Here is a 12,690-nt window from a genome sequence, read left to right on the forward strand (position 1 = left end):
AAATCCCGGGGAGTTCCCGGCCTGCCAGAGGACTGGGGTTCCCGCTGGAGACTGGTATAGAGGAAGCCAAGAGGGCCACTTCCCAGCAAGTAAGTGCCAAGCTGTACCCCCAGATCTTCTCTCCGCCCACTGCTGATGGATGTCAGGTCTGAATCAGTGCTTTTTGCAACGAATATATTAACTATAATTACTGGTAACCCTGATCGTAACCCTAATATATTAACTATAAAATTACTGGTAACCCTGATCCGAACCCTAATATATTAACTATACAATTACTGGTTAGCCTGATCCTAACCCTAATATATTAATTATAATTACTGGTAACCCTGATCCGAACCCTAATATATTAACTATGTAATTACTGGTAACCCTGATCCGAACCCTAATATATTAACTATACAATTACAGGTTACCCTGATCCGAACCCTAATATATTAACTATACAATGACCGGTTACACTGATCTGAACCCTAATATATTAACTATAATTACTGGTAACCCTGATCCTAACCCTAATATATTAACTATAATTACTGGTAACCCTGCTCCTAACCCTAATATATTAACTATACAAATACTGGTAACCGTGATCCGAACCCTAATATATTAACTATACAATTACCAGTAACCCTGATCCTAACCCTAATATATTAACTATACAATTACCGGTTAGCCTGATCCTAACCCTAATATATTAACTATAATTACCGGTAACCCTGATCCTAACCCTAATATATTAACTATACAATTACTGGTTACCCTGATCCTAACCCTAATATATTAACTATACAATTACTGGTAACCCTGATCCTACCCCTAATATATTAACTATACTATTACTGGTTACCCTGATCCTAACCCTAATATATTAACTATACAATTATAGGTTACCCTGATCCGAACCCTAATATATTAACTATACAATTACCGGTAACCCTGATCCTATCCCTAATATATTAACTGTACAATTACCGGTAACCCTGATCCGAACCCTAATATATTAACTATACAATTACCGGTAACCCTGATCCTAACCCTAATATATTAACTATACAATTACTGGTAACCCTGATCCTAACCCTAATATATTAACCATACTATTACTGGTTACCCTGATCCTAACCCTAATATATTAACTATACAATTACAGGTTACCCTGATCCGAACCCTAATATATTAACTATACAATGACCGGTTACCCTGATCCGAACCCTAATATATTAACTATACAATTACCGGTAACCCTGATCCTAACCCTAATATATTAACTATACAATTACAGGTTACCCTGATCCGAACCCTAATATATTAACTATACAATGACCGGTTACCCCGATCCGAACCCTAATATATTAACTTTACAATGACCGATTACCCTGATCCGAACCCTAATATATTAACTATACAATTACCGGTAACCCTGATCCTAACCCTAATATATTAACTATACTATTACTGGTTACCCTGATCCTAACCCTAATATATTAACTATACAATTACTGGTTAGCCTGATCCTAACCCTGATATATTAACTATACAATTACTGGTAACCCTGATCCGAACCCTAATATATTAACTATACAATTACCGGTAACCCTGATCCGAACCCTAATATATTAACTATACTATTACTGGTTACCCTGATCTGAACCCTAATATATTAACTATACAATTACAGGTTACCCTGATCCGAACCCTAATATATTAACTATACTATTACTGGTTACCCTGATCCGAACCCTAATATATTAACTATACTATTACTGGTTACCCTGATCTGAACCCTAATATATTAACTATACAATTACAGGTTACCCTGATCCGAACCCTAATATATTAACTATACAATTACCGGTAACCCTGATCCGAACCCTAATATATTAACTATACTATTACTGGTTACCCTGATCTGAACCCTAATATATTAACTATACAATTACAGGTTACCCTGATCCGAACCCTAATATATTAACTATACAATGACCGGTTACCCCGATCCGAACCCTAATATATTAACTTTACAATGACCGATTACCCTGATCCGAACCCTAATATATTAACTATACAATTACAGGTTACCCTGATCCGAACCCTAATATATTAACTATACTATTACTGGTAACCCTGATCCGAACCCTAATATATTAACTATACAATTACTGGTAACCCTGATCCTAACCCTAATATATTAACTATACTATTACTGGTAACCCTGATCCTAACCCTAATATATTAACTATACTATTACTGGTTACCCTGATCTGAACCCTAATATATTAACTATACAATTACAGGTTACCCTGATCCGAACCCTAATATATTAACTATACTATTACTGGTAACCCTGATCCTAACCCTAATATATTAACTATACAATTACTGGTAAATATTCTACTGATTCTGGAAACTTTTAAAAAGAATCACTTAAAAAAAGGAAAAGTAAATAAAAAAAACCTCCCAAATGATTGAAGCCCTTCTTATGTTCAAATTGAATTTCTGGGATTAGATGAATTCTTCCCCATCCCCCCATCTCCCGCAATTAGAAGCGCTTGATACCGAGGGAGGGAGTCCCTCTCTGCCCAACGCAAAGTGAATCAGAAATGTCATTTACTGTAACAGCAGAAGCAAGGGGTGGGCGCTTGGGCGGGCAAGGATTATCAGGACTAGGAAAGGTCAAGACAGAGCGCCCTGGGAGAGGCCACTTGGTGTCGACTTGAAGCTTTAGCAAGGGTGGCCTGGGGGCGAGGGTCCCTGCCAGGTCAGTGGCACATAGGAGGCAGTGATGCTGGTAAGGGGGGGGGGGGGTCTAGGCAGAAAGGAAGCCCCAGGAGGGAGGGAGAGCGACGATTCATCAAAAGCCAGCAGTGCTCAGCCCCCCAGCTCCTTTTTTACGCTCTTGCTTCAGTTTCCAGGCACCTGGGAGCCTCCGGATTGTCCGTAGCCGGGGCCTTGGGATACCTGGGGGAGGTCACGAACGCGCCCTTCTACCCGGCCAGGAGGAAGAGGCGAGTGCTCTTCTCGCAAGCCCAGGTCCAGCAGCTGGAGAAGACCTTCGCCCGGCAGAGATACCTCACAGCCCCCGAGAGGGAGCAGCTGGCCAGGCTCATCCGGCTGAGCCCCAACCAGGTGAAGATCTGGTTCCAGAACCAGCGCTACAAGATGAAGAGGCAGAGCCGGCAAGGGGCCGCCACCCAGGGGCCGGCGGACTACAGCCTGGCACCGGCCCTGCCGCCCAGGGCACTGCTGGAGGGGCACAGGGAGGCAGCCCTGGAGGGGCGGCAGCAAGAGCTCCCCTGCCAGCACCCCAGACACTACAGGGTCAAATCCTCTTGACCTGCACTGGAAACAAACAAAGTCGTACTTTTTGCATTTGTTTTTCTGCTGAAAAAAAAAAAAAGTCTCAAAAAAACAAGCCTAGACGTCTGAATATTTGTAAAAAAAAAAAAGAAATCAAATAAAATGAATTACCCTTCCTCCAAGCTTTACAAATATGTTACTCAATGAAGAATACATTTTTTTTTTTTTTACAATTTAGGATAGGTTTTGAAAGGTTGCAACCTTGATCTGTGTTATTTATTCTTTTCCAATGCCTGTATGTTTACTTATCCATAATCGTGAGGAGCTCAAAGCATCAAGAGGCTCCGCAAAGATCTTGCGCAGAGTCGTGATTTGTTTGTTTGTTTGTTTGCTTCTCATTTATTTTTGGAGTTTCTATTTTCCAACTTCTCCTCCATTCTGGTTTCAGGAACCGCAAATCAATATTCACCGTCAAAGCAGCAAGCACTTCGTACATTTGCAACAGGAGAGAAAAAAAAAAACCAACTTTGGGAATGAAACGGTAGAAATAATAATAGAGTACAAATCTGTCACTCGCTTTGCAAATAGTTGTTTTGCTTTTCTTGTTTGCTTGAGGAGGGTTTGTTATTTGTTGGGTTTTTTTTTTGCGAGATGATTTGTTACCAGGAGTCTGAAAAAAAATAAAAATGAGACGGATAAAGCGCTCCCTCAGCAAAGGTTGGCAGAGCAGCCCCCAGCTGAAACCCTTGCATGGCTTGACATGAGCGCTGAATGACCCAAAGCATCATACTAATTTGGAGGGGAGGTTGAAATCCTGTTAATTGCAAGGAAAAACAAATACCCCAGTTCTAGATTGTCTTGAAAACAGTTTTGCTTGTTTGTTTTTTTTAAATCAAGCAGTCTTCTCAACAGATAGGAGGAGGCTGGGGGCCACTGTCAGCTTTACCAAAGTGGCTTTTTTAATCTTCCTTATTTTGTTACTAATTTATTTTTCTCTTAGCTGGAAGGTGCTTCCCAGCTCGGTTTGCCATGGAAAAATAATTCAATAAAATCCGTGTGCTTAGAAAAGTGATTTTTTTCCCCCCTTTTCCTTAAAGATCAAGGGAGCTCTCAGGAAATGACGTTTCATTTCTGCTTTACTTCTGTGCTGAAAGTTCCCCATGGGGGCCAGCCCCCCAACCCCAGCCCTGGCTCAGGGGGCACTGTCATGCAGACCCCCCATCCCTGTTCATGTCCCCGGTCTGGTCTCTGTACTACGGGGTTTACCAGGGCTCAGGATGCTGGGGAAGCATTCACAGCCCGGGGAAGCGAGGGGCGCCTCAGCCATTGCCCAACAACGACACCCAGTGGCCATAGCCCTGATCCACATCAGCCAGGCTCCCGAGCGAACCACCAGCCCACGGCCCCTAGCTGAGGACTCCTATGGGAAAGGCTTGATTGAGCTTGGAAGGAATAGAAAAATAGGGGAGGGGGAGGGGAGGAGACCCCCCCAAACAGTCACAAATAAAGCCCAATACTATTAGGCGTACCTACCAGTTCACTTCGACCTTTACAATTATTACAAAATGCTGCAGCACGCATCCTCAAGGGCAGTAATCGACTTGACCACATTACCCCCATACTGAATACTCTTTACTGGCTACTTGTCCAATATCGAGTACAGTATAAGGTGCTTTCCTTGATACGTAAAGTTATCATCAATGAAGGCGTAAACTGGCTTGCTACAGCATTACACCTATATGTTCCCAAAGAATGCGGAGGTCATTTAGCAACGGTTTGCTCAATGCTCCTAGTCTAAGTTCTTCCCGTTTGGGCCTACGGAATGCCTGCAGATTGAGACTATGTCATGATTACACAATTTTCAAACGAGAATTAAAGACATGGTTCTTTAAATGTGCTTTAATGTTAAACGAGCGCTCCATTATTCAGCTTTGTTCTTATAACGCATACACGATTGCTTGCCTTTATCTGAAAGTCAGATTTGAGTGAGAGGAGTGCATTTTTTTTTGTCATTATGCTTTATATATTGCTTGTTTTTACCTTAAATTTTTTATTTCTGTGTACATTTTAATTGTTATTATTATGCTTCTGTTTATTATTAAAACCCTGCTTTTGTTCTTTAGTCTTTTGTGAACCGCCCTGATCCACTTGGAAGGACGGTATGTAAATACTCGCAAATCAATACATACATAAATAAAAGGAAGCCCCAAAAAGGGATGAAATTGGAGGCCAAAACCAAAACCAGAGTTGTAGTGTGGGACCTCCTTTATTCATCGTGACGAGAGGGGCTGAGACTTTTCGGGTTGTAACGAAGCCCCCACTCCACTGCTTCCGTGCCAGCCCTTGCTTTCTGGGGTGGCCCTGCAGGACCAGTAGGCCAACACGTCACTCCATTGGGGAGAGCTGGGTGCCTGCCAGGGCATCTTCGTTTTCCAAGGTGATGCATATTAGGCCAAAAAAGGAAGGAGAACATGAATACTTGTGCACTGAGGGCTGCCTCCTCCAGGTGGGAAGGGCTTCAAACCTCCGATTGTGTGACAGTGTTTTCCTTGCAAGCATCTCTAAAGCAGGCTCATCTCTGACCTCTACGAGGTCGCAGGAAACTCTGCCGGAACAGGAGAATATATTTTTTTTTTCCAAAGAGATTACACTTATTCTGAAGAATAGATATTATACATGGACTGTAATCCAGCAGAATAAATGGATGTTGTACAGTAAATATGTGCAGAATGGCTGCTGAAGTTGGCCAGATCCGAGTAGAATATACAGATATATGGACACTATACAGAACAAAGATATACCACGGACGGAGCTGTAAATTAACGGGAACAGAATACGATGGCAGATCATGACCCAGAGACTCGTCCTGTCTGGTCATGTCTCCCGATGCTGGAAGCTCCCCCTCCCCCACCTGTCAAACACCATCCTTGGTTTTACCTTTGGTTCCCCACAAACCCTCTATACCTGTCCCATCCTTTCCGGGGTTCCCCACCGTCGTCACTGGGCAGCCGTTGCATGCATTTGCCACCTTCTCCGTGAAGAAATATTTTCAAATGTTACTCCTGAGCCTACCTCTTTTTAGGCTCACATCAGATCCTGTCCACTTAAAAAAAAAAAAAAAAAAAAAGATTTGTTTCTTGTACATTATTCCTAGGTTGGGAGTGTTTGAATATCTTTATCATATGCTCACGGTCTTTCCTGTCCTCTAGGCTGTGTAGGCCCTTACTTCTCATTTTATATGGCTTATGGTGCAGGCTTCGTACTGTTTTGGTAGCCCTTCTCTGGATTGTGTCTACTTTGTCTATCTCCTTCTAGTGGTGCGGCCTCTGGAACTGGACGCAATTCTCCAGATTAGGCCTCAGCAATGACTTGTACAGAGGCATTAGCGCTTCCTTTTTTTTTTTCCCTCCTTGTTTTACCTCTCCCGATGCCCTTTGGAATTCCTATGGCCTTCACCACTGCCTCATCGCACTGTTAGGCTACTTTGAGGTCATGAGATATGATATCAGGGCCACCTGTGAAAAGAAAACCCTTTTCTATCAAGCCCTCTGTAATGTCACTTGTGAAAGTATTGGCCAGAGCCAGCCCCAGGACTGATCCCTCAGGCACTCCACTGATAACCCCTCCTTTGTCAGTGTGAACGCCATTCACCACCACCCTCAGCCAGTTTCTAACCCAGATCTCCTGTAGGACCCGTCCCTAGGCTGCTCATTTTATTTACCAGCCTTCTTTGTGGAAAGCTGTCAAAAGCCTCCTGAAATCCAGGTATACAATATCCAGTCATGATCAAAGAAATTGATCAGATACATTTGAAATGTCCTCCCCCTGGTGGGAAAAAAAAAGTTTCTTCAGATTCTGTTTCTTGATGGAGTCGACAAATACTACATTGTCCTTCCTTGCCTTGAGTAGTGAAAGCCTGGATTTACACACAATGAGGCTCGATACAATAAAAGCGGGTAGAAAACGGGCGCTTTCCTAATGTGCACCCATACGCCTCTCCTGGGCGCGCGATGCAATGTGTTAATGAGGTGCCACGCTAATAAGGACACCGCTAGGGATCAATTGTGCATCCCTGGCGCGTCCTTGGCATTGAGCACCCAGGAGTCGCGGCTGTGCGCGGGTTAGGAAAACGGACGCTCGTAAATTGCGCGCCCGTTTTCCTAACCTGACTGCTGTCAAGGCTTTTTTTTTCATGCTGCTGTTTTCTGTGGTTCCTCCTCCTTAGTATTGCAATGATAGGAAAGCAGGATTTTTTGCTTTTTTTTGTGGAGGCTTGGTTAACTGTAGCTCCACGACTGGTGCTAATTTTTATGTGTTGAAATGTGCATGTCGGGTACATGGTGATTTTTTTGCATCAGGGGTAATAGCTAATAGCCTCATCTGCATGGCATAAACATGTGATGAGCACTATTAGCTACAGGCTGGTTTAGATGCGTGTTTTGGACACACTAATCCCATTATTGCATCTGGAGTTATTGTAGTGCATCCAAAACGCATGCCCCACCGCACGGCGAGCTGTGTGCAAGACTGAGCGCACTATATTGCATCAGCCCCAATCCTACTAGGCCTATACCAAAGGTAGAACAATTTTTGGAATGGCAATGTTTCCTGTCCCTGACCACCACTCCAACCTCCCGTCCTGCTCCTTTACCTCTGAAACCTCCCTTTCATCTGCTGTCATCAGAGCTTATTTTGTAGACAAAAAGGAAGTGGAACTACGGAGGGGGTGAGATGGGCGGAGCCAGAACCCGGTGTTACCTGTGCAAAGGATGTGGGACCAGGGCCAGGTGGGAACTCTCTCTCTCACAGCCACATCTACCCAAATCAAAGCCATGGGGCTGTCCTTGTTTCAACATAAGCATCTCCAACACTCTCTGTTCTTCTCTGCTTCTTCCAAGGGCTGGGGGGGGCATAAATAATCCATGCAACTATTGTTTCCTCAGCAGAGCCAGAGCTGATGTACACTGCTGGCTCCACTTTCTCAAGTCCCAGAAAAAAAGGTGTCAGAATGCCATTTTGGCTTGTTCTGCCAGATATTAAGCCCTCCATTATGGATACAAAAAGGGGTTGAATTAGCTCAAGATTAAAAGTTGTGAGCAGTAGTGCCATGCATCAAGGCCATGGTTGAAGTCTTGGCAATTGGCATTACTGCTCACAACTTTCAAACCTGTGCTAATTCAAACTCTTTGTGTGTCGGTTCTTTGCTCTGCAGTGTCTGCTTCAGTATCATCCCTTCCCCTTCTGTTCCCTGGGGAGGGAAGGGGGCTGGATTAGGGAGCAGAGTGGCTGTTCTCTTCTCTGTGCAGGCCAGGCTTGCCCCCCTCCCCTTCTCTTCCCTGCCTGGAGGGGAGGGGCTGAAGCAGAACTCTCCTGCTGCTCTGCCTCTTAAGCCTGAAAAGAGGAGCCCAAACTGTGTTCCAGGCCATTCACCCACAACTAAAGCCCTGGCTGTCGTCCCCTCCCCTCCCTGTGAGCCTCTGAACCTTTTTCTCCTACTGCTGCTGCTACCCCTCACCCACTCCCAAACCTTAAATCTGCTCCAGGTACATACCCTCGGATTGCATTGAGGGTGGGGATTAAGTCAGCCCGTGCACATAGGTCCCACAGTGGCTCCACACCCTCCAGGCATTCATCTGGGGACTGGGAGCTTTGAGCACAGGCTGATGATCCCCCCTGTGCTCAGTGTACTCTGAGGAGGCATCGCTGGAATGCAGCTCCTGAGGTTTGTTAGGGAAAGAGCAACAGCAGGAGGGAAAGATTCAGAGGTCCATGGGGTGAGAGGTTGGGGGGAAGACCGGCACCACCACCCCACCAGTGCTTACGGACAGCATTGACCAAAATCCATCACCGAGTCCTGGCTCCATTAATGGGCCTCCTACTGTGACATTTGAAACCCTTGGCCCTGTGGCTGCATGGCGCTGCCATGCAGAAGGTCCCCGGTTGGAGCCCAGAGTTGGGTCTCCTGCTCCCCAGGTCAGCTGGAGCTGAGGATGTTGCCTAAGCAGCATTCACAGCCCCTGGGGGCTGGGGTGTGAGGGGAGGGAGTCAAGGTGATAGCTCAAGGGTTACACTTAGTGGCCAGATTCAGGGTGCATGGCTGCAAGGTTTCAGAGTGAACCATAGTGCTTGATCTCCTTCTGAAGGTTTGACACTGCAATGACCATAGCTATGGTGGGGGTAAAACTCCCAGGTAGCTGCAAATGAAAGCTCATGGCAGGAGTGTCCAGTTGAGCTGGAGGCCAGAGGAGCAGAAGGCACGTGAAAAGCCCATGTTGAGTATTCCAGAATTGCCCTGCTGTTCTTTGTTTCTGCAGGCAGGATGCCCCAATCAACATCTGGCAGCACCATCTTCAGATACAGTATAGCCACAACTATACTGTAGCCATGTACTTATCCAGATGTCAAACTGGCTGTCTTTCTCATTTTATAGCTTTCGCTTGCAATCTCATTTGAAGACTGATTCGAGAAAACTCAGCATATCTTAAAGGTAGGAAGGGAGGAGGGAGAGGGGACTGCACCCACATCTGTGTGAAATTTCAGCCTGTTGCACAGACTTCAGTGTGACGGACTTAAGGGGTTATCATCTTAAGCAAATTCTCTCCGGGCTTCCTATCAAGACTTTAATGACATCAGTTCTTGCAAATGTCTGTGACTGCTTCGATGCTTTGGATCAATATTGACCTGCCTTTCCTAAGGTGGGTGGCGGGGAGGGAAAGGGTCAGACTGCACCCCCCCCCCCCCCCCGCCCGAATCTTGTGTGCCCAGGATGGCGCCAGCCCTTCAGCCCACAGGAGGAAAGGTCTGTTGACTTTTGTCCAGTTGCAGAGATTAGAAGAGTCTGCTGTTTGATCCTGAGTTTGTTCAAGAATATAGAAAGGTTGTTCTCCTCCTAATCTACTTTATAAACTTCAGGTTTCCCTCTTCGGGGCATTATGAAGGGAGGAGAATCATTATTTTCACTTTGCAAAAAGAAAAGAAAAATTCATTTTTTTTCTTAAAAAGATTAGGAAGTTCAAAGGGAGGAAAAGAAATGAAAACTGTGAAGTCTGCCTCTTCAGATGAAGAGTATGTTTGGTTATTGGTAACCTCTATATAAGAGCAAGGCATTGTATGAGGACCGACATCCCTCTGTTGTGCGGAAGGAAGATCAGACTAAGTTTCTGGTTTATATGCCATAATTGAGCTACACTTAAAGGGCCAATGATCCGATGAGTGGAGATCAGCCAGCAGAGAGGAGGGATAGCTGGGTGGATTTGCAGGAAGGAGTAGAGTGGGAGTGGTGGAGGGTGTATGGATAGTTGAGTGGATAAACGGTGCATAGAGGGATGAGTGGGTAATTGTATTTAGGAAGAATGGGTTTGGTTGGTATGGATGAGTGATTGGGTGTCTGTAGAGAAGAGTGAGTGATTGCATTTAGGAAGGATGAGTGGGTGGATGGGTAAATGAAAGAATGACTGAGTGGTTGATTGTAGGGAAGGGTTTAGGAAGGATAAGCGGGTGGTGTGGATGAGTGACTGAGGACCTGTAAAGAAGGATGGGGAGGTGCGTGGAGAGATGAGTGAGTGACTGGGAGAGATAGGTGGATCGGTGTGAGGCTTAGTGGATGAAAGGATGTTGTTTTGGAGTGGGGTGAATGACAGGATAGTACAGAAGACAGGGTAGGCAAGTTCTTACAATGAGGCCTGACTGGAAGGATATAAGAGAGGACAGGCAGAAGACTGGGAGGTTAAACAGAAGATGTGAATGGATGAAGAAGTGACTGGGTAAATGGCGGGGGGGGGAAGATTGGAGAGACAGAAGGGAAGCTTGGCTAGATCTGGGTTAACAGAAAGCATTAGCATGCTCCACATTTCTCAAACTATAACATTATCTGTTCTTGGTTCTGCTCCTCCCTCTGATGATTTTATTCCTAGGTCTCCTTTTATATTGAAAATAGAGTTAAAAAAAAACCCAGTGAAAGAATTCAAAGAAGCATGGGATAAACACTGTGGATCCCTAAAGGTTAGAGATAGAAATGAAAAGCATGCATGGGGGTAACCCGCTGGGAGTGACAGTTACTGGCCTCAGCAGAAGCATGGGGATTATTACCCTCAGCCAATAAGCCTTGATACTTTTGATGCAATTTCAACATCACTCTCTGCTTTGACAGCAGGGGGGGAAAAGGGAATTAGATTCAGACGGCAACCAACATGGGCCCTGACGTTTACAGTCTGGGGTATTGATACGCAGAAAGAAGGGAAAAAGCACAGGACTTCTTCTACGGCCAAGTCCAAAAGCAAAGCAAGTCAGCATCGTCTGAATTTTCAGGAAGGCTCCTCACCCTGTAAAAATGTTGCTAGCACTAATTTTTTATGGGTTTGACAGTTGCTTGGTTTTTTATTGTAAATATTTCTACCCTTATCATAAGGGTTGGGGGTAGCTGCACAGAGAAACTTAGCGGTGACCTACACGGCACGGTAGATACTACCATAAGAAGCTTGCTGGGCAGACTGGATGGACCATTTGGTCTTTTTCTGCCGTCATTACTATGTTATAGTGTTCATTTTGTGTGAAAAACATCAGGGTAGGGGATAAAGTAATTACAGAAAAACAAAATGGGTGGACCAAAAGGTCTGAAGAAAGCAAAGAAATACAAGTTATGGTGGTAGAAAATGCAGATTGTGCCCAGCTTCCCTTTTGTTCTCAGCTCTCCTTTGTTTGTCATATGTTTGAGTTTTTCCATTTAAATACAAGTTGTTGTTTTTGTTTTTGTTTTTTAATTAAAAGGTGTATACCCTATATAATGAGAAAGAAGGGGTGCAGGGGAGGATTGATACAAACTGTAGGAAAAACGGACCTCGGGATTAGATGAACAAAGGAGATAGAAGAAGGCGCCTTCATGTCATTCCAACTCTGCTCGGAAGAGATGATCCAATAAACAAGGGAATGTCTGTCTTGACTAGACTGAAAGCTCCAAGGAGTAAGGACCGTCCATTTCGGGGGGAATTTGGTAACAGCCCGCATAAGAAAGTCACAATACGCGCATAAGTTGCACCCGATTTCCAAGCCAACTTAACGCACGTATATCCACTCTGAAAATGATCTTACCAAGACCACCCGCAGGCAGTTAGACCTGCCAATATGTGAGCTGAAAGTTTTCAGGTAAATGTCTAGATCCCAAAGTATACCCGTAAGACCAGGCCCCCTTCCCCGGGCAACACCTCTGCTTGGTCCTGTTACATTTTCACGCCCACATGATGTACACACGTAAGTTTGTAACAAGCGCCATTTTCCCCATGGAAATGCATCTGAAATTTACCTGCTGTACAGCGCTGCATAGGTCTGGCATGCGCTGTCCAGATCATGACAATAATGACAAAGCACGACTGATTTTATGCCCACTGCATGCAG

General features: G+C 44.7%; 1 protein-coding gene across 1 annotated transcript in view; it reads left to right on the plus strand.

The window, feature by feature from the left end:
- LOC115100559 (homeobox protein OTX1-like) overlaps window positions 1–3,336 on the plus strand; it is a 157,160-nt gene extending 153,824 nt beyond the window's left edge. Inside the window, exon 4 of the mRNA XM_029619077.1 lies at window positions 3,000–3,336. Within this exon, the coding sequence (XP_029474937.1) occupies window positions 3,000–3,336 (337 nt within the window). The remainder of the gene's footprint in view (window positions 1–2,999) is intronic.
- The last annotated feature ends 9,354 nt before the right edge of the window (window positions 3,337–12,690 follow it).

Source organism: Rhinatrema bivittatum, chromosome 11 (genome assembly GCF_901001135.1).
Source record: "Rhinatrema bivittatum chromosome 11, aRhiBiv1.1, whole genome shotgun sequence".
NCBI classification, from domain to species: Eukaryota; Metazoa; Chordata; class Amphibia; order Gymnophiona; family Rhinatrematidae; genus Rhinatrema; species Rhinatrema bivittatum.